At 45.3% G+C, this 26923-nt stretch overlaps 1 protein-coding gene across 1 annotated transcript; it reads right to left on the bottom strand.

The window, feature by feature from the left end:
* Positions 1-360: 360 nt before the first annotated feature.
* Positions 361-5454, bottom strand: LOC103531781 (secreted Ly-6/uPAR-related protein 1). The gene is made up of 3 exons (XM_008497466.1): positions 5403-5454; positions 2435-2554; positions 361-572 (listed from the first exon to the last, which is right to left on the bottom strand). Exons 1-3 carry the CDS (start codon positions 5452-5454, stop codon positions 361-363), a joined length of 384 nt encoding a protein of 127 aa, XP_008495688.1.
* Positions 5455-26923: the final 21469 nt, after the last annotated feature.

The raw sequence follows: 26923 nt of genomic DNA, 5'->3' as shown, positions 1-26923 counted from the left end.
AGAAACTTGAGACTTGGGGACAAAAAAAAATAAATCATTGTCCACTGCCAGTATGCATACAGCCCCAGCTCTTGCTGACCCCAGAGCACCCCCTGCTTCTCTCCCCAGAGGAAAACTGCAGGGTGAGATGTGGATCCTGGGGGACAGAAGCAGCTGAAAGGTGAAGAACATCTGCTGAGCATCTGGTGAGTGGGAACTGGAGAGTTTTAGGTCCAGGTGCCTAAACTCTCAGCTTGAATCCTCTGGAATTCCCAGCTCTGAAGATGGATGAAGCCACACATCAGGGAAGAAGGTTTTTTCCAAGGCATCTAAGAGTTCACAAGGCAGCTTGGCAGAGGGAGGAGTGAAGATGTTTGAGGATTACAGAGCACACTGGAGGAGGATGCCAACAACCATGGACATCATCCCCAAAGCTGCAGAGCTTCTTCCCACCCCATTGGAGCTCCTGGTGTCATCAGTACAGAGGTCAGTGTAGCAGCAGGACTTGGGTTTGGATGCCCCTATCCCATTGTTGGAGATGCATTCCTCCTCACAGCTCCTGATCACTGTGATGTTGCCAAAAAATGGGTAACCTGAAAGACACAGATTGGAAAGAGGGGGAGGAATGAGAGAAAGGAATGGGAGAGGGAAGTGCAGGCAACTGGAATGGAGAAGCATTGACTTTACTCAGTGGAAGGGGATTAAAAATGAAGTATTTATAGATAAATAAAGGGCTGAGCATCTCTAATCCACAGGGGCTTGTAACCCAGCTCTTTGTAGGCTTGATACAATCTAGTTTTACAGAAGACAGGGCATAAAAAAAAACCAAACCCAAGTCTTACAGCTGCTCCAAAGGAGAACCAGCTCTGGTTCTCTCTGCTGTCTCCCTCTCTCCTTCCTGCTCTTTTTAATTTTTTTCCATTTTTTTCCAGACACAAGTCCCTGAGTGGGTTTTTTGAGTGATTTCCTCATGGAATGGTTCAGCATGGGAGTGGCAGTACCAAGAAAAACTGGAATAATGTTATCATGGCCACTGGTGAAATAGTGGGTGCCATGTGAAAATGTCTACAAAAAAAGACAAAGCTTCATTGTAAGTGTCTGAATTCGATGCATTTCTCTCTTTCCCACTCTAAAATTAGATAACTCAGCCTGGATTATCAAAGGGAAGTTAAAAGATAATCCAAGATGGGACTGGGAGGGGGATAGGGAAGCACAGGCAGTGGGTTGGGAGAGGTAATTCTTCTCCTTTCCTCTATTCTGGAGTTCTTAGCACATGAAAAACATGGGATTATTGAAAAGGGTCCAGTGGAGGGACATGAAGGTGATCAGAGGGCTGGAGCCATGAAGACAGACTGGGAGAATTGGGTTTGTTCAGCTTGGAGAAGAGAAGGCTCCAGGCAGATCTTCTTGTGGCCTTTCAATACTTAATACTTAAATACTTAAAGGGAGCCCATAAGAAAGAAGGGGACAGATGTTTGAGCAGGAGCAATAGGACAAGGGGTGATGGTTCTAAGCTAAAAGAGGGTGAAAGTAGATGAGCTATTAGGAAAAAATTCTCTACACACATGGTGGTGAAACACTGGCCCAGGTTTCCCAGACACCTGGTAGATCTTGAGGCAAAAGGCTCATCATAAACCCCATGTGGATTCCCTGTTTCACTTCATTGCCTTTGAAAAACACCTTTCACCTCTCATGACTCAGTCACCCGGAGTCAATGTGTGTATTTTTGGGGTGCATCCCTCACTGGTGTTTGCTGGCTTGGAAGATACAAAGTCCCCACAAAAAGATCTCTGAGAAGGAGCTGAGTGGCCAGGGGAAGAGGAGATCTCTTTGTATGAGACCCTAGGAATGGGTTTTAAAAGGAGATTGGGGTAGAAGGTTTCAAAAGAGCAGCTCATTCTAGATGTTTTTGAGATTATACTCAGTGACAGGACACTGCCATGGCTCAGACATTTGGTCTGCAGAGTTTTGGGGTTGTTCAGCCTGGAGAAGGGAAGATTCCAGGGAGACCCTATAGCAGCTTTCCTGTATGTATAAAGGGGGCCAAAAAAATATGGGGAAAGGTTTTTTTTTAAGGACCTGTAGTGATAAGGCAAGTTTCTAAACTGAAAGAGGGGAGATTTAGAGTAGATATTAGGAAGAAATTCTTTAGCATGAGGCTGGTGAGACCCTGACCCAAGTTTTCCAGAGAAGCTGTGGCTACCCCATCCCTGAGTGTGTTGAAGATCAGGTTGGGTGGGACTCTGAGAAACCAGATTTAATTGAAGATATCTCTGCCCATGGGCAGAGGGGTTGGGACTGGATCCTTTTCAAAGGTCCCTTCTGTCCCAAACTGTTTTATGATTCAACAGTTCCATGATTTGGCAGTTCTATGATTCTAAGTTCAGGAGGGAATTTGGTCCACGAAGGATCCATCTCTCTTCACAAACCTTCCCAAGCAAAGAAAGGAACTTACCTGAGTCTACAGACAGCAGTGTTGTTGTGCACACAGTGGCTTTTGGAGGGCACAGGGTGGGTTTTCTGCACTGAGCAATGTCAGTGGGTTCCTTGCACGTGTAGCATCGTAAGGAGTGGGCTAAAGAGAGAAAAGAATGGGGTTGAGGTGGTTGCAGAAGTGAAGGCAGACCCCAAGTTTGCAGCTTCTCTGCCCTCTGATGAGGGCTACATGATGATCAGAGGTTCCCCTTTCACCCAGACTCAGTGGTCTCAGAATCTAAGCACACCTGGAGGCAATGGCAAAGCGAGGTTCTGTTTGAACACAAAAGGAACTTTTTTTCTCTCTGAGGACACTCAGACATTGGAATGGTCTCCCAGGGGAAGTGGTGGATTCCCCCACTTTGGGAAGTTTGAAGTTTCAGCTCCATGGGCTGCTGAGGCATCTCAGATAAAAATAATGTTAGAAGGGTTGGACCAAAAGATCCTTGAGGTCCCTTCCAATCTGATATTCTAAGATTCTATGATTGATGCCAGGGGGAAAAGCCAAAGCCCAGCACCAAAGGACAATGATGATGGGGTGGGAATTGAACATCATCCCTACCTTGATGGGCTTAGTAGCCCAAAACAAAGATCTAGAGGGACCCATCGCTTCAGCATCTCTCACAGCATCCTCTGAGCACTCAAGCTCTTTCTGTTGAGAGCCTTCACCAGCACCAAAACACTGAGAGTTCCCCCATCCCTCCACCCACCCTGCCAGCTCCTTCGTGCTCCTTTAGAGGACTTTCTGCAGAACTAAGAGCAGAATTTAAAATTCAGTGCTGTGCCACACCTCCCACCAGCTGAATGTGCCCTAAAAAGCACTTCCAGCTGGGGCTACTGCTGCTTTTTAAGAGAGAGGATGCTACAAAACTCTTCCTGCTGACACAAGAAGATCTTTACATATCCCAACATTGATCACAGCATTTTCTCAAAAGTCTCAGAACAAGACCTGGTGGTCCACAACCATCAGATACCGACTGTTCCCAGTGTTCCCAGTGCTCCGAGTCATGTTGTAGCTTGATGCCTGAAACCAACCTGATTCTTATTTTTTATTTTCTGTGCTTTCTACCAACACACAGCAGCCCAAGAACCACCCAAATGGGTCCACTGCCATCTATTGGTAAAATTGCAGAAAGACTGAAGAATGAAACTTCTGGGACTTTGTGATAAGGATAAATATTTTTGGAGGGAGCTGTTTGAATGTCTGACACTGGGATGAATTTTCAGGGTGTCTCCTTCTCATAGCATCTCCTTTGGAGAATTTAGCTGTGCAAGAAAGCCAACAGAACACTAAAACTTCCTTTGATTTTTGCTGAGGTAGAAATAACTTTTTTTTTTATGTGAGTAGTGCTCTTGTGGCCAAATCCCTTGCAAAAAAGATGCAATTGAATTGTCCCTGTTTACTCGAACTGAAGACATCAGTAAATCCCTTCCAAATGACCCAGCTGAGGTTGTTTTATCTTTTACCAGGTAGTGCCCACTGAGACAACACAACAGTGTCAGTGTGACAAATACATGGATGGGTGTGGGTGTGCAAGAAGGAAGCTTGAAAAAAACTGAGAAAATAATCAGAACCATTTGGGTTGAGCTACTTTCTGAAGCTCAGCATCCTGATGGGTGAGCAGGGCAATGGGTTTTGGGGGGAGTTGCTTCCAGTTAAGTGCAGATTTAAAGAAAAAAAAATCCTGTCTCCTCATCTCTCCCTGAGGCCAGGTGGGGCACTAAGAGGACACTGGGTTTGTTGGGAAGGTGAAGTGGAAGAGAAAATCTTGAAATCATGAGGATCAAAGAAGGAAACTGAACATAAAAGATAGTTCTGTGTCCTATTTTGAGGCCCAGAATTCACCATTCATCACTATCCCAAAGTACCTTCTACCCCTTGACATCAAACCTCTGGAAGACACGTGGTCCCAAATACATCCCTCAGCTGTGCCTTGATGAGCTGCTTCCCACCAGATCATCCCAGAAAAATGCATTTCTCCCTCTATCTCATCTATAAAGCCATGATGATGCCTTTCTGTTTCCAGAAAGGGCTACCAGACCTCTTGGGAGGAAACCTCTGTCAGTTCCTCAGTGACCTCATTAAATCCAGGCTAGGACTTGGACACAGAAGAAAGAAAAGAAACACCTGTGAAATACCTTGAAACAAAGAAAAAAAAAAAACCCCAAAACAGACCATCCAATAGGTGCTGAGAAGTAAAAGAATGCAGTAACTGTACAGAAGTAACAACCCCTGAGTCAGTCCTGTGGTGGGTTTGACTCAGAGCATCTCCTTCAACCAGCACTTGGTTTTCCTTTAGAGACAGGAAGAAAGGGAAAGGAGGGTAGAGTGGGTTAAAAAAAAAAAAAAAAAAAAAAGCAATGCAACCTGAAGAAGATACCTAAACCACTTCCATGCATAAGAAACTGCAAGCTGTGTATCTTACATCCTTCTGCTTGCAACTCTTGGAATGCCCTCCTTGTAGATGGACATGTTCAACCCCTGCCTTTCCTCTAAGACCTTTCAGAGTGCCATGAAAACAGCCTGAGGATCTCTGAGGTCCATAACCTGTGGGTTAAAACTCAGTGGGTTGGTGCAGAGATGGCAGGAGCCCAGATGAACAGAACCCATCCCTGAGGGGACACCTTGGCAGCTTAAGTAGAGGCTGTGGGTTCAAATCCTTGCCCTGTGTCATGTGGCTTTCATTCACACCTCAGGCTTCCAAAGCACCATGTCAGTCCCCTCCATCCTGGGATGCAGAAGGAGAAGGGACAAGTGACAAGCAACCACCCATGGGTCCGACCATTGCTGCCCATCAGGTGTCATGGTTCTCCCCACCAGGAATTTGTCCCCTTTCCCTTCACTGATCTTAAACACAGAAAAGTGTTATTCCCCCTGCTTGGGGATTATCAGTTCATCCCTTATTGATTCCTTTCCCCTCCCAGGCTTTTCCCAGGTAGTGTCTTACCCAACTCTATGGATGCCAGGCCAAGCAGGAGTCCCAGCAGGAGTGACTTCATCCTGAGAGCAGAACTGTGCAGCTGAGGCAGTAAGGGAAGGTTGCTCCCAGGGAGCTTTATATCTTCTCCCACCTCCTCCTGGTGATCCTGTGGGCGGGGGTGATCAGGGGAAAGCCCAGCTCCAGTCTGGATTGGGATTTGTAGAGGAACAAGTTCCCCCAGAAAGTGATGTCACCTCCACCAGTAGACGTCTCTTCTTTGGGTTTGTGTCCTGAGGCTGGTTCCATGGAAAAGGCAAAAAAAAAACCCAGCTTGAACACTGCAAGGGGTGGCCCCGTGCCAGCTCTGGGATAGGGAATGTGACAAGCTATGTTTGTTCCTTCAGATCTGGCTCTGCAAGCTGAGAGCTGAGTTGTGGCATGAGCCTGGCATTGGGTAACAAACTGGCAAGATGCAAGAGGCAGCAGGCTGGGCTTCCACACACATTGGGCTTAACCTCACAAAAGCCTCTACCATCATTTTTCATGCCTCTTGCCCTCTGAGATGGCAGGCAGGGACCTGACGTGGCTGGGTTTGCCCAGAACATGTCTGTTTTTCCAAATCCAGTGCAAATCAATCCTGGTTTCTGTCTCCCAGGGGCTTAATTACGAACTGAGCAGGTCAACGTGGGAGATGCTGCTTCCAAGTCTGGGATGGGAAGTTGTGGGGACATGCTGGGGACATGCTGGCAGAACAGGGTGCTGTGCCTTTTTTTTTACAAAGTTTTCTACTATTTGCCAGATTTTATTCTAATTCTGGGAAATAAACTCAAGAAATGGATCAAGTTCCCTGCTGCAGTACCTTCCCGATGGAACATTCCATGCATTTGAAAGCCACCCTTCCCAAACATATGTGTGAGCCTTAGAAAATACTTGTGGAAAGAGCTTAAAAAGCAACCAGGAAAGAAGAAATTTTTTGCCCTTTTGACTGAGCCAATGGTGGTTTATATTTCCTAGGAAAAGCTGCTAAACTTTTCATTGGTTTTGGGGAGATCCAGGGTGTCAAAGCCCAGCAGGATGCAATTTCCCATGAAACATCTGGCTAACCAGATCCAGGAGACAGGAGAAAAGTTTGTGAAGGAAACTTGGAGTCTTTAGGGCTGGAGACAAGTTGCAAAGCTGATTTAATTAATTACTCAGGGTTTGCTTGTCAAGGGCTCATTGCAGCCAGGTGCGTGGGCATTGCTGCCATCCCCAGCAGCTGAGCCTTCTTCCCAATTAGAGATTGGGGTTTTCTGGGAGAACAGTGCTGCTCCTCAAAGCTTTCTCAGTAACCTGAGAAGCATTGCTAATCAAATTTTCTGTAGTCACGGATGACACAAAACCTGGGGCAGCAGGATCCGTGGGAAAGGGAGGGAAAGATGGGAACTTCATGCTCTTTCAGCTGGGAGAGTGAAAACATTCATTTTATCTTTATTTTATCTTGCTGGGCTGTCAGAGACCAAGTGCATAAAAAAACCCTAGTGCAAACAAACCTCCCTGGGTATATAGGAACAACTGCTCTGGGAAAGCCACCCGACCTGGTTGCATCCAGATCCTTTCTTGTAATTCAAGGCAGTTTTGTGTAATACCTTCATTAATAGCCAGGAAACTGGAAAAGATCCAGTGCCTTCAGCTTTAAGAGGGGATGCCTCAAGAGGTAAGCACAGGGGAGTTGGTACCCTGGCATTCACAATACTCAAAGGTTGCTTGGCAGATGGTTGGTGGGATGGAGAGATCCCCACAGGAATGTTGTGATGCTCTGCTTGTACTTGAGAGCCTTGAGAGAAAAAGCCTTGAAATAAATCAAGGTTGTTGAAGGAATTGTGGTGGAAATTGGGAACCAAATGAGTCTGTCCAGCTTGGTGGAGTGTGTCCATCCCTGCAGTGTCTGGGCAGGAGATGAGCATGAGTTGCTTCTGGCCAAATAAAACCACTAAATTCTACCTAATGGCTTGAAAAGATTTGAGATCTGGCTGTAAGAGCATCAGGAAACCACCAGAGTTGGGGTTGTTAAAGCTCCTGTAAACTGAATGTGCAGAAGTGCCAGGGAGAGAGAAGTTTGCAACATGCCAGGAAAATTGGGGAGGAAGAGGAATATCCATGGGTATTAATCTGAAGATAAGCAGGAGCCTCCAATGACATGGAAGCCTGAAAAACAAACCCAAACCCAAGCAATCACAGGTGATTATGGAAGTGCTAGCACTTTGGTGGCTCCTCACGTGGAATTTTATTGCCCCTGTCAAGAAGAAATGGGATCCTGATGGGAAAAAAAAGCAGATGGAAACTAATGGAAAGATGGGGAGAAGAGGATGCACTCCAAAAGGTGACACAGGAAAACATTGGCCTCTTTTAATCTGACAGAACAGAAGTTGAGTGGAGATATTATTTTTCCCCAAAATTACATCAAACACAAAACTACAGAAAGAAAAACTCCTAAAATGTCCCACTGAACCAGACCTGAGGAGCAGCATGAGTTAAATCAGACTTGAAGTAGGGTCTTCAATGCTAGAAAAATTTGGGTCACTTTTAAAATCAATGCCAGAGTAGAAATCCCACCTGCCTTAGGATGGAACATGCTAAATATGAGAAAAAAAGTGATTTCATAAAGCAGTTAGGACAGCCTGAGACAGCTCAGAGGACTCAGGAGGACCTAAATCCCCATCTGTCTTTGTCAATGGTGGAATAAACCCCCAGAAAAGTTTTCAGCAGTGACTGACAGGAGCCATAAGGGACTCCAGTTGAAGTGTCATTTCAGGTTGGAAGCTCTGAGAATATAAATGAGGCAGGGTGTGTAGGGAGAAAGGTTTTGTGTGCCAAAAGCCTCACTGAATTTTCAGTGCTATCTCTCCAAACCTACTCCCAGCCTGTCCCTGGGAGGCTGTTTTTTATTTAGAAGGTAATCCAGACAGATAGAAACTCTGTCTCTGCTTATCACCCATGCAAGGAAAGGCAGGTGATGTAAATTCAGTGTTTAGAGGCAAGAGGGTGAAGTGCTTTGTAATGATCTGACCTCACTTCTGTGAGAGTTGTCTTGTTTAAATGAAAAAGGAACCAAATTCAGTAGTGATGTTCTATGACACGGAGCCCATGCCAAGCCTCAAGAAGTGGTGAGTTCCCAGCCATGTGTAAAATAACCCCTGTGTAAGGTATTTTTATTCTGATTTATGCAGCTATTCAGCTCTCATTCAACTTCTCTACTCAATTTCTCCCTGTTGCAACTCTGTTCTGCCCCATGGAGATGCAATTTGTCTCAGATGTTCCTTTGATGGATTTTGGTGGGTTCTTTGAGCAATCCTGCCTTGACAGATCTCTCTGCCAGAGCTTTAATCTCAGACTTTCCTTCCTCTTCTTCCCTTGGGCATACTCACCAACTCACCATGGTTTGGTGCTAGCCTTGGAAGTCCTGGGTTGATGACTGGACCTGATGATCTTAAAGGTCTTTTCCAATCAAAACAATTCCATTCCAGGATTCTAATCCTTCCAGTGGTCTTTCTTGAAGCCACCTCTGATTTACTCCCTTCTCCTCTGCATTTCCCAACCCAGAACTGCACGTTGGCTTGGAGCAACAGCTACTCCAGACCCAGTGTATCCCTCTGTCATGAGATGAGTACCAAACAACTGTGTCTGATTGACACCCTGGCATCAGTCTATGGGATGTCAAGGCCTTTCTTGGGAGCTCCTTCTCAGGATGGAGCCTGCCACCAGGTTCCCAGATCTCATGGTGATTTGGGAAGCACGGGAAAATAGTCAACTACAACTCATTACTGAACCAACTTGACTTTGGCTCCTGTGATTCAAGGAGGGTGGATTTTTTTTTTTACTGGGGACCATTTGGCTGGCTGTGACTTCAGGGTTCACCCTTTTCTCCCAGTGACTCAGTGGTGGGAAACCATTCCGTCCGTGACCATGGCTCCAGAGATGTTTGGTGATGTGTTCAAGTAATCGAAGTTCCCACCTCTCCCGGGTGTGTGCTAATAACTGGGACTAAAAGCTTGGTTTGGGTGGAGCTGCTCCCCACCCTCCTGATGAAACCCTGCCACTGGGCAGAAAGGAATGCAGGTTTCATGAGGTGGGAGAGGGGTGAAAGTGTAACGTGACTTGGTGAGCACCCTTCCCCTAGGAGCTCTTTAAACCTTTCTTCCAGGGACTGTGTGGTACAAAACACAGAGGTGTCCACATAGGGGAGTATCAAAGGGAGATCCAGAGTCCCAGCTCTAAGTTAATCTGTAAAGAGCTCTTGCCCTTTGCTTCCCTTGCCTTGGTTATTTGTACACCCTGCTTGAGGCTGTGAGGTGGGAAATTATCATAGAACCATAGAAAGATTTGGGTTGGAAGGGACCTTTTTAAGGTTGCAGCCCCCCTGCAATGCCCAGGGACACCTTCAACCAGACCAAGTTGCTCAGATCCCAGTCCAAACTAATCTTCCAGGGATTAAATTGGGTAACCTGGGCCAGTGTTTCATCAAACTAAACCTTTCCAAGCCAAAATGGTGTTCACATCTCCTAAATTCTGGCTTAAGCACATGAACCTCTGGGTTAAAGAGCAGCTGTGCTCCTGCACATGGGAGGAAATCCTCCACCCCCACTGTATTTTTAGAAACAGAAGTGAGGTCTGTTCAGTGATCTGAGAGATAAAATAGAGTTCAGAGCCAAGGACTCTACATCCACAGGTTCTTCTTTTAATAGGTGCATGGTTGAGGACAAAATAAAGGGAGTCCTGGGCCAAGGACTCTACATCTACAGGTTCTTTTTCTAGGTGCATGGTTGAGGACAAAATAAAGGGAGTCCAGAGCCAAGGACTCTACATCTACAGGTTCTTCTTTTTCTAGGTCCATCAAATTGAACCTCTGCAAGCCAAAACCAAAATTGTGTTCACATCTCTTAAATTCTGGCTTAAGGACACAAACCTTTGGGTTAAAGAGCAGGTGTGATCCTGCACATGGGAGGAAATCCTCCACCCCCACTGTATTTTTAGAAACAGAAGTGAGGTGCTCTGAGAGACAAAATAAAGGGAGTCCAGGGCCATGGACTCTACATCTACAGGTTCTTCTTTTTCTAGGTGCATGGCTGAGGACAAACCCTTCAGGCAGCACCTTGCCAGCTCTCTTTGTCAGCCTTGGGACCATAAGTTCCCCAAGAATTTTCAGAAGACATGAAAATACCCAACATGTGGTTCTGTATTGTACCCCAGAGGGATGGATATCCACACGTCAGGGGGTGCAGAGGTCCTTTAACCTGTCTGACTCCTACCATGGACTTGAGGACTTCTTGGGCATGGTCCCTTCTACAGCACAAAGTCATTGGATCTGTCCCAGACCCAGTCTGAAGCATAGCATGAGCCAAGGATGTTTACAGTGAGGATGTTATTATTGGAGGGAGAAGAAAGTTCACATTTGCAGGCATGAGCTGTGACAGTTGTCAGGCTCAGAGAATTGATCCTGAACCCTTTTAAAGACCAGTGTAGACATAGCCTGGATGTGTCCTTCAATGAAAATCTCTTTTATTCATTGCTATGTTGTGATTCCTCTTTCTGTCCCTGTTGCAAACCGTGTGTGAAGTCCTTTGTAACCTGTGCATGCTCTAGCACCTGAGAGGATCTTGTGGCCAGGAGATTTTCCATCTGAAAGCTGGAGAATTTAAAGCCAAGGTCCTGGGAGTATCCATAGGGGCTGCTGGAGGTTGGGAGTCTTCAATGTCTTGGTCCTCATCTTCACCAGCTGATGGCACTGTCAATCTCTAAGGAACTTTCTTCAGTGGAGCAGAAGTGAACAACAAGCAAACACTGATGAGCTGAAGGGCCTGGAACTTAGCAGGAAGGTTTATCAACTATTTTTATCAACTAGGATTGGGTTGTGCAGAGAACAGGAGAAAGGGGATGGAGTTCTCCCCATTAACTCATTGAACTTTGGCAAAACCAGGGACTAAAAGTGAGCAGGAAAGTGATTGACATCACTTTGCCAACCCTTCAATACCATCAGCAGTGCCTTGGGCTGGAGGAACCAATCTCAGGAAGCTTGGTCCTTCACTTTCCTGCTTCATGTTGGCCAAACTGCCCATCATGAGGTGCAGCTGCATTACCATGAGCTGATATAAATAATAAACTTTGTTGGATCCTAAGAATAGCTCGTGGTGCATTTTACTTTGGGTCTCCAGCACAATAACAAGAAGAGCATCACAAAGAATCCATTTGGGATCTCTGTGGCCAGAGCCAAAAACTGTGAGAGCAACACTTCCCAGCAGAGGCAGAAAACCTCCAACACTTTGCACAGTCCCAAGCAGACTGAAGCAGGACACAAAATCCCAAGTAGGAGTCATCTGATTTACTTCTCAAACACGGATGCTTCTGGAGTGAATCACCTGAAGTCTTTCTTTTTGCTGTCAGGCAGACACAGGAACAATCCATCAGAACTGCTTGAGACAAAAGGCTCATCATAAACCCCATGTGGATTCCCTGTTTCACTTCATTGCCTTTGAAAAACACCTTTCACCTCTCATGACTCAGTCACCCGGAGTCAATGTGTGTATTTTTGGGGTGCATCCCTCACTGGTGTTTGCTGGCTTGGAAATACAAAGTCAAATGTCCCCACAAAAAGATCTCTGAGAAGGAGCTGAGTGGCCAGGGGAAGAGGAGATCTCTTTGTATGAGACCCTAAGAATGGGTTTTAAAAAGAGATTGGGGTAGAAGGTCTCAGGAGCAGCTCATTCTAGATGTTTTTGAGATTATATTCAGTGACAGGACACTGCCGTGGCTCAGATATTTCTGTTGGTCTGCAGAGTTTTGGGGTTGTTCAGCCTGGAGAACAGAAGATTCCAGGGAGACCCTATAGCAGCCTTCCAGTATATAAAAAGGGGGCCAAAAAAAAAAGATGGGGAAAGCCTTTTTTTCAGGACCAGTAGTGATAAGGCAAGTTTCTAAACTGAAAGAGGGGAGATTTAGACTAGATATTAGGAAGAAATTCTTTAGCATGAGGCTGGTGAGACCCTGTCCCAGGTTGCCCAGAGCAGTTGTGGATCCCCATTGTCCTGGTTTGGGCCAGGATAAAGGTGATTTTCTGTCTTGTACTTTTGCTTTTAGCTAAGTCTCTTGTAAGTAGTTGCACTTGCTGAAATCACCTTTATCCTGGCCCAAACCAGGACACCCATCCCTGAGTGTATCTCAGGCCAGGAAGGATGGGGCTTGGAGCAACCTGGATTGGTAGAAGGTGTCCCTGATCATAGCAGGGGGCTTGGGATTGTATGGCCTTTCAGGTCCCTTCCAAACCAAAAATTTCTGTGATTCTTCTTTTTTTTCCTTTTGTTTTCCTGCCCTCAAAGTATCTTCATTTTTTGAGAACAGCTCAGTACCTGAGGGTGTGGCTGGCTCTGAATTTTGTTAGCTCATAGATGAGGACTCCAGTCATTGGAACTACAAATTTATTTTGCAGGTAAAGCAGTAATAACAGCTCATGTCACAGTGATGAAAAAATTCCACTGGCCTCCTTCTCTCTACATTCTCAGCATTGCTCTTGGGTGGAGCTGCAGCAGGTAAATGACCGAGGAAATGAGAAAACTGGATTTGGTCAGCCTTGAGTAGAGGAGGCTTAGGTGAGACCTTATTACAATGTTCCAGTACTTAAAGGGCAACTACGTAGAAGATGGAAACTCCCTATTTACAAGGAGTCACATGGATAAGACAAGGGGCACAATGGGCACAAGTTGCTCCTGGAGGATTCCAATGGGACGCCAGAGGAAATTTCTTGCACTCTGAGGACAGTCAGACATTGGAATTGTCTCCCAGGGGAAGTGGTGGATTCTCCCACTCTGGAAAGTTTTAAGTCTCAGCTCGATGGGGTGCTGAGACATCTCATATAGACAATAATATTAGAAGAGTTGGAGCAGATGAACCTTGAGGTCCCTTCCAAGCTGACATCTGTGATTTTATGAGTGATGGAAGAAACTTCCTCTGGGGTCTGCTGTGTGGCAACAGGTGTGGAAGTGCTTTCCTGACCACCAGTAAGATTTGCCATTTAGCAAACTTTTTTTTTTTATTATTATTATTTGCCATGATACTAGGGACTTTCTGGCTATGTTCCCCGTAACTGCCTTCCTTTCCCCTAACACCAATGTGCTGCTCAGTGGGGCTGAATGCATGGTTGTCTGTGTCATGGTTTAACACTGGCCCAGAAATTAAACCAAATACCAGATGCTCCCTATTAATGCCCCTCCCCTCCCTGATAAAAAAAGGAGAGAGAATAAGGGAGAGAAACTGATGTGTTGGAAACTAAACTACACAGCTTTAAGGAAACAGGAATGAGAAATAAGAAAAAAAAGACTAAATCTATACAAATAGACAGGAAAATGGATCCCAAGTTCCTCCCCCCTTTCCCTCAATAACTCTCCCATCCCCACCCAGGCTGCAGGGCAGCCCTGGGAAAGTCCAGGCTGGACTCCTGGGGTCAGCAGCAGTGGGGAGCTGGAGGCAGGAACACACAGATTCAGGCTGGCATGGATCAGGAGCACAGGCAGAGGAAGGGATGGAATCCTCCCAGGATGCCCAAGCAAAGAGGGAGAGGGGAAGAAGGGGAAGCAGGAAGGGCTTTGACCCTGGTGATCCCTCCACTTTCTCCTGAGGATGAGGTGGATGGGATGGAATCCTCTGTTTGGTCACTTCTGGCCATTTCTCTTGTCTGTTCATCCCCAAAGGAGGGCTGCAGGTGGGACCTCTTGACTCCTTTTCTCCTTCCAGAGGGCAAAATGTTCCTCAGAGCTGAGCAGTGGCCTTGGTTCTGCACCCCATTCTCCAGCTGGAACTCTAAACATGGAGTGGGATCAGTCCCAGCAGCAGAGACTGCCTGAGAAACTTGCTGTTCATTTCAGCAAGTGCAGCTCCTTCCAAGAGACTCAGCTGAAAGCAGAAGTCCAAGACAGAAAATCACCTTTATCCTGACCCAAACCAGCACACAGTCTATAATCCTGTTGGACAACTGATGGTTATTTTTTTCTGATGAGGTTACTTTCATGGCTGGTTGGGAAAAAAAAAATAAATTGTTGAAGACAGAAATACAGGGACACATTGAAGCTACCACTGCATTAATAACAGTCCCTGAATAAGCGTGAAATGACCACAGCCAATGCTCTCTCTTCATTTGCTTTCTCCAGGTGTGTTTCTTCTGGGTATCCTACATGTTTCCAAAGCTCATCTGCCTCGTCAGAGTTTAGCTCTTCAGCTTAATTTTGATCTAATCTGTTTTCAGCTCAATTTATCCACCTACAGCACAGACCAATTGTCTCTTTCCTTCCACTCCCATATGTCCCCTCCTTGCTGAGATGTTTTTTTTTCAGATGGAATATTCTGATGTCAGGGCTCAGGAGTTGAACACACTTGGAACAATATTCTCCCTGAGTCCATCTGAGTGTTGGATTGATTCAATTTAAGCTCAACAAATATAAAAAATAAACACTGATAAACAGTAGCTGAAGAAAGGGCAAGTGAACTGTGAATCCAAGGATGTGAATGCAAAGGATGTGGTTCCCTAAAATCCAAGGTTCAGAAGCCTTACAGGGTTTCCCTTAGAGGGAAATAAGAGGAAAAGTGCAGGAAAAATAACTACAGGAGAATAACTGTGACCTGAAATGAGTGAATAACCTTTTCTAAGATCATCCTAAGAATGAGAGGGAGGCCTAAAAGGATGGAAGTAAAAACTGAGCAGCAGACAAAACTATGTGAAAGAGGTTAAGAATTACAGAAAGTAAATATTTCCAATAGTCCAAATCACTTAAGTATCAGGAAAGCCATTAGAAGTTAAAATTATTCAGCCCTTATATCAAGAAAAAAAAAAAAAAAAAAAAAAAATAGATAGAAGAAACCTGAATATGAAATTAAACCACTCAGTTATCCAAGATAGAAAGTGCTTTTGATTTTGGTGGTACAGACAACATGGAGACAGCTGCCTAGAAATAGAAATAACTACATCTGAGTGCAATAAAAAAGTTTAGTGCATTCAAGTTGAGACAAAGCAGCATATTTTCCCATCCCAGAACTCTTAGAAAACTGCCATACAGTACAAAAAATCCAGATATACTCCCAAAAATGCTCATAAATGGATCAAGTTCATTCCCTCCTCTACTCTACCTTGGAACTGGAGGATCTTCAAGGTCCCTTCCAACTGGAGCCATTCTAGGATTCTCCTCTGTCCTTGTGACACCACTGTGTCCAATTCTGGAATTCCCAACATAAGGAGGACACAGAGTTCTTGAGAACACTCAGAGGATGCCAGAGATGTACTCACTGGTCCTTCCATGCTTAGTGGACAGGTGGGTGGCCCAGTCAGCATGACCTGGCTCTAGATCACAGGAAAGTGGAACCAGGAAGATCCTTCACTTCTCAGGAGAGATTTTCCAAGTTTAGTTTCAACCTGGGAATTGCTCAAGGTCAGATCAACACTTCGTCTGCACGTGAGTGGCAAACTGGCATGGAGACAAAGAAGGAAAGGCTGGTTTGGACTAAATATAAGAAGAATTCTTGCTAGATACTTGAGAGGAAGGACTTTGTGTCCTTTCTAGCAGTAGCTTTCCAGACAAATCATTAATTTCCTCAGCCTTCATTACCCATCTACTGAGACCAATGGTACCACCCTGGCATAGAAGGGTGTTGGGGAGATGCACCAGTTGGGATTCTAGGTGTGCAAATAGTCCCCAGAGGATTAAGGAGTCAGGGAAAAGAATAATGTTCAGCTCTGGGCACAGATGAAACAAATTTTCCTTAATTCAAGGTCTCATTTGTCTGCGCTGGTGTCCTGGCAATCAGTGTTTGGGAAAGTGAAAGGATTTGGGATATGGGAGAAATGGGTGATGAAGAGAGGAGTGACCACAGAGCACCTCTGCTGGGTTGGAAGAGGGCTAAATAGTTTTGGAAAGGTTTTTTTTGTTTTTTTTTAATGTGTGAGCAAGATGAGGGTGATTCCTGTTTCATTTCTGCTGAACTCTACTGGCTGCTCTAGGGAGGGACTCTTGAAGTGACTGGGATTATAGGATGATAAAAGGGAAACATTCACTTGGCTGTGATGGGTTTTGGGGACATCAGGGATATTCCTGAATTTTGTGTTTGCCTCAGTTAAAGACAATGATGAAGTTGATGGAACCCTTCTTCTCTTTGGTTCTTCTTGGACAGAAAGTCTTCTGAAGTGAGGGAAACCAGCACAGCTTCCCTTTCCCAACCTTATCCAGAGTGTCCACAAGGTCCCTTTGCCTCCTCCATCCTGGAATGTCTTCAGAATGGTGTCTGCTTCTTCTCTCACCATCCAACAGGAAAAAAAGCAGCAATTTGGTCTACTTTAGCCTGAGAACTTTGGATTTGTTTCCATCAGTGTCTTAATCCTGATGCCAGAAGCATGGAAGCAAATATTTCCATGTCGTTTCTGGGACACAAAGATGTTCACTTTTTTTTTTTCCTTTATTTCTTTTTTTTTTTTTTAATTTAATTTATTTTGTTTTATTTCATTTTATTTCATCACCGGTGGTGATGGCAGGAAATGAAGTATTCACACAGTGCTGTAGATTTCCTTCCTGTGTATTTCTGCTCCACCCTTTACACTTTGGGATTTGTTCTGGAAAATATAGCAAAATCTGTCCAGGAAAACAACCAGGTGCTCTAGATAGGATGGGATGGAATGGGGAATGGGATGGGATGGAATGGGAGAGTGAATGGGGAAAGGAAAGGAAAGAAAAGGAAAGGAAAGGGGAAAGGAAAGGAAAGGAAAGGAAAGGAAAGGAAAGGAAAGGAAAGGAAAGGAAAGGGGAAAGGAAAGAAAAGGAAAGGAAAGGGGAAAGGAAAGGAAAGGAAAGGGGAAAGGAAAGGAAAGGAAAGGAAAGGAAAGGAAAGGAAAGGAAAGGAAAGGAAAGGAAAGGGGAAAGGAAAGAAAAGGAAAGGAAAGGGGAAGGAAGGAAGAAAGGAAAGGAAAGGAAAGGAAAGGAAAGGAAAGGAAGGGAAAGGGAAAAGGAAAGGAAAAGGGGAAGGAAAGGAAAGGAAGGAAAGGAAGGAAAGGAAAAGGGGAAAGGAAAGAAAAGGAAAGGAAGGGGAAAGGAAAGGAAAGGAAAGGAAAGGAAAGGAAGAGGAAAGGAAAGGAAAGGGGAAAGGAAAGAAAGGAAAGGAAAGGAAAGGAGAAAGGAAAGGAAAGGAAAGGAAAGGAAAGGAAAGGAAAGGAAAGGAAAGGAAAGGAAAGGAGAAAGGAAAGGAAAGGAGAAAGGAAAGGGAAGGAAAGGGAAGGAAAGGAAAGGAAAGGAAAGGAAGGAAAGGAAAGGAAAGGAAAGGAAAGGAAAGGAAAGGAGAAAGGAAAGGAAAGGAAAGGAAAGGAAAGGAAAGGAAAGGAAAAGGAAAAGGAAAAGGAAAAGGAAAAGGAAAAGGAAAAGGAAAGGAAAGGAAGATTTCAGTTGGAAGGCACCTGCAATGATCATCCAGACCAACTGCCTGACCAATTCAGGGCTGATCAAAAATTAAAGCACATTATAAGGGGCATTGTACAAATGACTTAATCACTGATAGGCTTGGGAATTGACCACCTCTCTAGGAAGCCTTTTCAATTCTCTGATCACCTTCTCAGTAAAGAAATTCTTCCTAATGTCCAGGCTCCACCAATGCTGAATACAGCAGAATAATCACATCTTTTTTTTGGGCTGGTGATGCTGTGTTGGATGAAGCCCAGGATGCAGTTTGCCTTCTGGTTTGCCAGGGTACCCAGTGACTTATGTCAAAGCTGCTGTCAACCAACACCCCCAGAATTCCCTTCTGCAGGTCTTCTCTTCTTCCAGTTTATACTCATGCCTAGAGTTCTTCCTTCCCAGGTGCAGAATCTGGCATTTGGGCTTGTTGAATTTCCTCCCATTAATCCCTGAAACTATTTTATTCCACATTTGCAGAAGGAACATCCATCCCACAGTCTCCAGCTCTGTATTTTCCATCTACAAACAGGTCTGTAGGGATGAGATGTTTCTCCAGGGCACAGTTATTGGAAAACAAGGGAATAGAAGTGTCATTTGTGGTTGCTCTCAGCCTCCCTCATTGCAGGAGTCACCCAATTTTGGAAGCCTGCCTTGACAGGTAAGCAAAATGGTCCAACCTGGACATGAAGTAAAGCTGCTGAGCAAAGAAAATACAAATGTGCAGCTCTGGATCTGGAGTTTGCATGGACAAGCAACACCCAACAACTTTGCATAGACCTTGAGTAGGGTTGAGGTAGTGACTACTTGAACTTTACCAAGGGTTTGGACAAGCTGGGAGGGAATGGCTCAGTCTGAGAACTTCTGGGACCATTTAGAAGGGGGATTTCCTTTATCAGACTACTCAGCACCCAGAAGCTGCTATTAATTAATGATAAACCATTTTTTTTTAAATTATTATTACTTTTTTTTGCAGATTGGTGTTGTAGCAAGAAAGCTTGACACAAACTGTTGAGTCAGCCCAACCATCTTTCCTCTGTGGCTGCTTCATCTCCTGCCCCAGAATTCCCAGAGTTCAGTGATAGCTTCATGCCACCTTTTATTGATGATTTCCACCCCTTTATTCATGATCTCCACCCCTTCAGCCTCAGCCAACATTCAGGCTTTTGCTGCATGTTCCAACAGCAACAGACTCTGCTTCTTCTCTAAACCTGATATCAGAGCACCTAAAAAACCTGAAGATGCTGAGGATCAATCTCTGGTACTGAAGCTGACTAAGAAGGAATGGGCTATGATTCTTTTTCTTGCCTAAACAAGCTGGTTGCAGCCAAACTGCCTCCTGGGATTGGGCTGGTGTTAACTCATCTGTCATTGCCAGGAATTGTTAGGGAGATTCCTTGGGCTCAGTAGGGATGAGTAACCTCCAGTACCCAGAGAATTCTCCACTGGTCTGTCTTGATTTCCTGATATAACTGTAACCTCTTGGCCTGGAACTTGCTGGTCTTATCCCTAGAGGATTTATTTTAGTAAAATATTAATATATTAGAGGATATTTTAGATATATTAGGATATTAGAGGACTCTAATATATTAGAGGATATTTTGGTTTTCATGATTTTGAAGAAACTTCTTTCCTCATCCTTTGATCAGCTGCTATTTCTGAGGAATATGCAGGTACATTCCACCTCTTGTTTGTTAAGCTTGATCCTAGGAGGCAGTAGAATAGGTTGTTGAACTTGATTTACTCTTAAATAGTCTTTGGAACACCAAGGATACTGTTCAAAGAGCATCACAAGGGAGCAATTTATTTTCAGGGGGGCCCAGGTAATGACTACATTTGAATTTCTTCTGGAATTCCAAGCACCAGTTAATTCTTGACTCATGCAATCACAGGATGGCTTGGAAAGGATCTTAAAGCTCATCCAGTTCCAACCCCCCTGCCATGGGCAGGGACACCTCCCACCAGCCCAGGATGCTCCAAGCCCCATCCAACCTGGGCTTCAACACTTCCAGGTATGGGGCAGCCACAAGTTCTCCGGGCAAACTGGGCCAGGATCTCACCAACATTGTAGAAAAGAATTATGGATAAAAATATCATTGATAAAAGCCCTGCAAGAACTTATTCTTTTTTTTTAATTAGAATAAACTTAATGTCTTCTTATTAAGGAGAGAAAATGACACTACAGAGGTTTTTGTAGTACCTGGGCAAGATTTCCTGGAGTAGCTTTTTTGCCCTGTGAGTAACCTGCCAACAGAAGTTACTTGAGTGCTCCCCAGTAATGTCTCTGTCCTAGGGAAATATGGATCTATAAAAATTAAGTATTTATTTGATACTTAACCTCTTAAACTGTTATAATGGAGTCATCTGCCCTTTGTGCCCACCTGAAAGTCTCCACGAATGTTTGAGACAGCCAAGCATCTGTAGAAAGGGACATAAGGTGACATGTAGAAAGGGACCTGGAACCAGCAGTGTGCCAGCAGTGTGCCCAGGTAGCCAAGAAGGCCAATGGCATCCTGGCCTGGATCAGGAACAGTGTGGCCAGCAGGTCCAAGGAAGGGATTCTGCCCCTGTACTCAGCCCTGGTGAGGCCACAGCTTGAGTCCTGTGTCCAGTTCTGGGCCCCTCAGCTCAGGAAGGAGATTGAGGTGCTGGAGCAGGTCCAGAGAAGAGCAAGGAGGCTGTGAAGGGATCCAGCACAGATCCTATGAGGAGAGGCTGAGGGAGCTGGGGCTGTTCAGCCTAAAGACGAGGCAGCTCAGAGGAGACCTCATCACTCTCTACAACTCCCTGAAAGGATGTTGGAGCCAGGGGGGAGTTTGTCTCTTTTCCCAGGCAACTCTCAGCAAGACAAGAGGGCAGGGTCTCAAGTTGTGCCAGGGGAGGTTTAGGTTGGATATTAGAAAGAATTTCTTTATGGAGAGAGTGATCAAGCATTGGAATGGGCTGCCCAGGGAAGTAGTGGATTCTCCGTGTCTGGAGATATTTCAAAAGAGACTGGATGTGGCACTCAGTGCCATGGTCTAGCAACCGCAAGGGTGGTTCAAGGGTTGGAGTCGATGATCTCTGAGGTCCCTTCCAACCCAGCCAGTTCTATGATTCTATGATCAGCTCTCCCAGATGTTAAGAGAAGGAAGAGAGGAGACTTCTTTGAAGAGAGCAGGTCACAGAAGCAGTTATTGAAATGATGTGGTTGGAACAAGGATGAAATGAAAGAGGTAGGAGAAGGGCAAAATATGGGTGGGGGAAGGCACTTGGTTTGCTTCCAACGTCCTGGTGCTTGGGATGGTGTTGGGTTGATCAGGAAGGAGAAAAAGATAAATAGGTGAAGGAGGATTTTTGTTGATGTTCTCAGAGGATATTTGAGGCAGAAGGAGGGAGGGGAAACTCAGTAGAGATGTCAGGCAGCAAAACAAATCCCATCTCTCTCATGCCCACACATGTTCAGCCTCAGTTTCAGGTGTGCAGACTCTGCTCACAGTTGCCAAGGCCAGCAATGAGGTTTCTCTGGAGGCTTCTTTGAGGCTTTTGACCCAAGCTTTCACAACTTCCCTGGGCTTTTAGACAGCCAACACTTTCTACACGGCCAAGATAGTAAAAGTTGTCCTCAAAATTCCCAGAAGGGGGAATTTGGGCCAATTTTCCATTCACCCCATGAGTGCCCTTGCCCTCTGAGATGATTGGTTTTTCTTTGCTGTTTTTTTTTTTTTTTCATGCCAGGATTGTTCTCTCTAGTTGTCTTTGCATCAAATGAGTGTCATTAGCTTTTCATCACTTCTTCAGTAGATAAAAGGTTGAGGAATAGGTCACAGACCATTTCTGGCATGTAACTGTCTTCAGACTCCTTGCTTCTCCTGGACACTGGAAAGCATCACATTAATAAATCTCCATAGCCAAGGAAATGTTGTTTTTTGTTTGTTTGTTTGTTTTTTTTTATTCCTTTTTGAGCACCCTCAAGGAAAAACAAAGGAGAGATGCTTCATTTGAAGTGTGCCTGCTAACAGGGCATTTGCTGCAGAAGGAGCAAAGATGATAAATTAACTACATGGGATTAGGAAGGGTGGGGAAACAGCTGTCTTTGACAGGACCTGGGTGTGAGAACTGTTGAGAAATGCTCTGCTATTTCACCCCCAGGCAACTGGAGCTGATCCAGATGCAAAGACTGCACATGAGCAAAGGATTCCATTCCCTGCCTCTATGGCATGAAGGAGGGAGGGCAGAGAGGGTTGTTTTCTTAATTTCCTTGAATTGTGCCCATTTAAACATGGAATGGTCCAATTCTAAAGTCAAACTTTGCTTTTTCAGAGTTTCACCTGGAGAGAAACAGCAGAGGTGGGATGTGTTTGAACTATTGCAGCTCAACCAAGCATTTGAAATCTTAGCCACACCTTCCCCTCTTTTTAATTACCACATAGATGCCAAAAAAAAGTCTTTGCCCAAACATCAGTGTTTTAAGCAGAAACCTTTCTCTTCACTACAGAAAACATTGGGTTTTATAGACAGCGGTGATGTCATTTTCTCTTGGATTGATCTTTGTGAGGAGACAAGCAGAAAGCAACTTTTCCTGGCAGAAAACAACTTTCCAGGATGCAGCTGAGTGCAAATCCAGAGCAAAAGACACAAGTGGTTGCTCCAAGCCCCATCCAACCTGGCCTGAGGCACTTCCAGGGATGGGGCATCCACAGTTTCTCTGGATAACCTGTGCCAGGGTTTCATCACCCTCATAATAATTTTTTTTCCAGATATTTAATCTAAATCCAACCTTTTTCAGTCAAAAGGAGGAGGGCCAACAAGAGAGCTTGGTCACAGTTTCTCAGAGTGGGCAAGGGGAATTTAAATGACCAGGTGACATTATAGGAAGATGGTTCCACATACAGGGGCTTATGGATGAGAAAACAGAGAACTTGTATAAGGAGGAGGTCAGAGCTGCAATGGGAACCCTGTAGATTTGAGAGCATCCTCAGAGGAGTTGTCAGGGTTTAATACTGGCCAACAATTAAACCAAATAACAGATGCTGTCTATTAATCCCCCTCTATTCCCAGATAAAAAAGGGAGAGAGAATAAGGGAGAGAGACTGATGGGTTGGAAACTAAACTACACAGCTTTCATGAAACAGGAATGAGAAATAGGAAAAATTACTAAATCTATACAAATCTCCAGGAAAATGGATCCCAGGTTCCTCTCCCCTTTCCCCCAATAACTCTCCCATCCCTACCGAGGCTGCAGGGCAGCCCTGGGAAAGTCCAGGCTGGACTCCTGGGGTCAGCAGCAGTGGGGAGCTGGAGGCAGGAACACACAGATTCAGGCTGGCATGGATCAGGAGCACAGGCAGACGAACAGATGGAATCCTCCCAGGGTGCCCAAGCAAAGAGGGAGAGGGGAAGAAGGTGAAGCAGGAAGGGCTTTGACCCTGGTGATCCCTCCAATTTCTCCTGAGGATGAGGTGGATATGGGGACAGAGTGGTTAGAGAGCAGCCAGGCAGAAAGGGACCTGGGAGTTTGGATTGACAGGAAGCTGAACATGAGCCAGCAGTGTGCCCAGGTGGCCAAGAAGGCCAATGGCATCCTGGCCTGGATCAGGAACAGCGTGGCCAGCAGGTCCAGGGAAGGGATTCTGCCCCTGTGCTCAGCCCTGGGGAGGCCACAGCTTGAGTCCTGTGTCCAGTTCTGGGCCCCTCAGTTCAGGAAGGAGATTGAGGTCTTGGAGCAGGTCCAAAGGAGGGCAACCCGGCTGGTGAAGGGACTCGAGCACATATTCTATGAGGAGAGGCTGAGGGAGCTGGGGGTGTTCAGCCTGAAGAAGAGGAGGCTCAGGGGAGACATCATCACTCTCTACAACTCCCTGAAAGGAGGTTGGAGCCAGGGGGGGGTTGGGCTCTTTTGCCAAATGACTTTCAACAAGACAACTTTCATGGTCTTAAGTTGTGCCAGGGGAAGTTTAGGTTGGATATTAGAAAGAATTTCTTTACAGAGAGGGTGCTCAGACATTGGAATGGGCTGCCCAGGGAAGTAGTGGATTCTCCATCCCTGGAGATATTTAAAAAGAGACTGGATGTGGCACTGAGTGCCATGGGCTGGGAACTGCAGCAGTAGTGGATCAAGGGTTGGACTTGATGATCTCTGAGGTCCCTTCCAACCCAGTCAATTCTATGATTCTGTGAATCCTCTTTTTGGTCAATTCTGGCCATTTCTCTTGTCTGTTCCTCCCCAAAGGAGGGCTGCAGGTGGGACCTCTTGACTCCTTTTCTCCTTCCAGAGGGCAAAATGTTCCTCAGAGCTGAGCAGTGGCCTTGGTTCTGCACCCCATTCTCCAGCTGGAACTCTAAACATGGAGTTGGATCAGTCCCAGCAGCAGAGACTGCCTGAGAAACTTGCTGTTCATTTCAGCAAGTGCAGCTCCTTCCAAGAGACTCAGCTGAAAGCAAAAGTTCATGGCAGAAAATCACCTTTATCCTGGTCCAAACCACCACAGTAATCAACTGCAGCATCTGTTTTGCTGGTAATTTTGTTTAGAAAGGCATCAGCAGATTTAAGGTAAGGTCAGAAATGAACCAGTGAGGGATCCCTTTGTCACATAAAGTTGTTGAGTGGGGAATGGTGGTGGAAATAGTCAAGAAGTCATGGGATGAGCTTGGTTTCATCAGCTTTGTCCAGCCAGCCTTAACCTTCTGTTAAGTAAACAGAAAGTGTAAAGTTACTGCACTTTAGAAATTCCAGATATTTAGGGATGTTCTGCAACCAAAGGGTAGGGTTTTTGGTTGCTTTATTGACTATCCAGTGACTTAATTACTGACAGAGCAGAATTAACTCCAGGTTCTCTCTTGGTCTATTTGGACCACAAAAACCTCCTCACCGCACAGCTGTGTGTGCAGAATTAGGAGGAGGAATGTAGCTCTACAGGGTGGGTTGGGTCTGAGGAACCTTCTCCTCCACTCTGCTATTCTAGCTAACTCTATTCCAATTTATTTTTAGCTTAAGTCTCTCCCCTGACCCCATTAAAGTCACTATCTGACCTTCTTTTGTTCTAGTGGATCTGATAAAATCTGTACAAGGCAGAGGTATAGAGATGTTGTGTCACTTGCCCCAGGCCATGAAGGAAATGTGGGGCACAGCAAGGAACTTCTGGTCCTGAAATACCAGGTCCTTTGCCCTCTCTGCCCCAGAGACTTCCTCCAGATTGATCAAATGGTTTTAACCACAAATTGGGTTGAATTCAGGGGACCCTGGTGATATTTTCACATCAGGTAGAGACACTACTTGTAGCTTCTTCTAGGTTGTAAACTACTTAATCCTTATCTAGAGAGAGAATGAGTACTAACTATTAACTACCAGTAGCAAATGTAGCACCCCAGCAATAATATAAACAACACTTTTAATTTCTTCTGAGCATCCCTGTAAAATATCCTACCATAAAAATCACCCCAGGGGCTTTATCTTTTCTATCTGTGAATCATAGAATCATAGAATTAGCCGGGTTGGAAGGGACCTCAGAGATCATCCAGTCCAACCCTTGACCCACCGGAGCAGTTGCTAGACCATGGCACTGAGTGCCACATCCAGTCTTTTTTTAAATGTTTCCAGGGACGGAGAATCTACCACCTCACCAGGCAGTCCATTCCATAGCCTGATCACCCTCTCCGTGAAGAAATTCTTTCTAATATCTAACATAAACCTCCCTGGCACAACTTAAGACTGTGTCCTCTTGTCTTGTTGAAGGTCGTCTGTGAAAAGAGTCCAGTTCCCACCTCGCTACAGCCTCCTTTCAGGTAGTTGTAGACAGCAATGAGGTCTCCCCTGAGCCTCCTCTTCTTCAGGCTGAACAGCCCCAGCTCTCTCAGCCTCTCCTCATAGGGCCTGTGCTCGAGTCCCTTCACCAGCCTGGTTGCCCTCCTTTGGACCTGTTCCAGGACCTCTACATCCTTCTTAAACTGAGAGGCCCAGAACTGGACACAGTACTCGAGGTGTGGCCTAACCAGTGCTGAGTACAGGGGAAGAATCACCTCCCTGGACCTGCTGGTGACGCTGTTTTTGATACAGTCCAGGATGCCATTGGCCTTCTTGGCCACCTGGGCACACTGCTGGCTCATGTTCAGTTTCTTGTCAATGCAGACTCCCAGGTCCCTTTCTGCCTGGCTGAGAGAGAACCTTGCTGAAGAATTTCATGTTTACCTTCAGCTCACAATGCAACTGCAGCCCTTGGAAAAAAAAAATAAAGAAGTCATCCATTTTATTGCTCAACTATTTATTTGTTTAAATAAGTGAGCTGTGATTTGAACCTATTTTTGAATAGAAATGTCTTGCATACATGATGGATTGAGTTGTTTGAAGAGGCTGTGCTCAATTTTAGGCCTTGTGGAAGAGAGAGGAGAAGAACTGATAAAACTGCTCAGCCAGCAATGTCAAGAAACAACTTGCTTGGGCAAAAAAAACCAAAACAAAACCAAAAAACAAGACAAAACAAATATTGTGCTTGTGCCTCACCCAGCAAACACCTCTCAGCCCTGAGAATGACTTGACCTTCAGCCAGGTCTTGGGTGGTTGTGTGATGCTAGATGATTTGAACCAACTTAGTATGCAGCTGATAGAGAGTTCAGAACAGAGGAGGAGGAACTTGTACACTGGTGATGTTTCTGAAGGGTTTCCAAGGCAAGAGGAGGAGACTTTCTGCCAATCTTCACTCCCAGCATCAGGGAAACCAGTCCTCTTCCTGGTCCTGCCCTAACCCAGCCCAGGTCCTGACCTGCAGCCAACTCATTTTTCCAGTTTGCCACCTCCTAACCCTTCCCAGAAGGATTTTTGAGGCTGACTGGGGGTGACCTTAATGGACAATGTAGTGTCAGGCACTCATCAAGCAGCAAAGTGAGTTCCACTGGTAAGCATCTTGTTGTGTCTGCAGGGATTCCCTACCCTGCTTTTCACTGGGTCTCTCCCATGATGTCTCCCAGTTTCTACTTTTCTAATCTAACCCCTCCAACCTCCAGCATTTCATGGAAAAACCCCAGATATAGGCAATGAGATATAAATCTCCAGCTATATCCAGAGGGAAATTACTCAGGGATGGATGGTAGACTCTTTCTGGAATAAGCAGGGTGAAGAAA

Source organism: Calypte anna, chromosome 2 (assembly GCF_003957555.1).
Source record: "Calypte anna isolate BGI_N300 chromosome 2, bCalAnn1_v1.p, whole genome shotgun sequence".
Lineage (NCBI taxonomy): Eukaryota > Metazoa > Chordata > Aves > Apodiformes > Trochilidae > Calypte > Calypte anna.
The sequence above is the reverse complement of the archived record's forward strand: the minus strand, read 5'-3'. Positions and strand labels throughout refer to the sequence as shown.

What these genes read in the sequence shown, in the direction of transcription:
- LOC103531781 (XM_008497466.1), bottom strand. Translation starts at nt 5,454, where the DNA reads ATGAAGTCACTCCTGCTGGGACTCCTGCTTGGCCTGGCATCCATAGAG. An exon ending in CCTGGCATCCATAGAGTTGG is followed by an intron (nt 2,555 to 5,402) that starts GTAAGACACTAC and finishes TTCTCTCTTTAG; the next exon opens with CCCACTCCTTACGATGCTAC. An exon ending in ACTGCTGTCTGTAGACTCAG is followed by an intron (nt 573 to 2,434) that starts GTAAGTTCCTTT and finishes TGTGTCTTTCAG; the next exon opens with GTTACCCATTTTTTGGCAAC.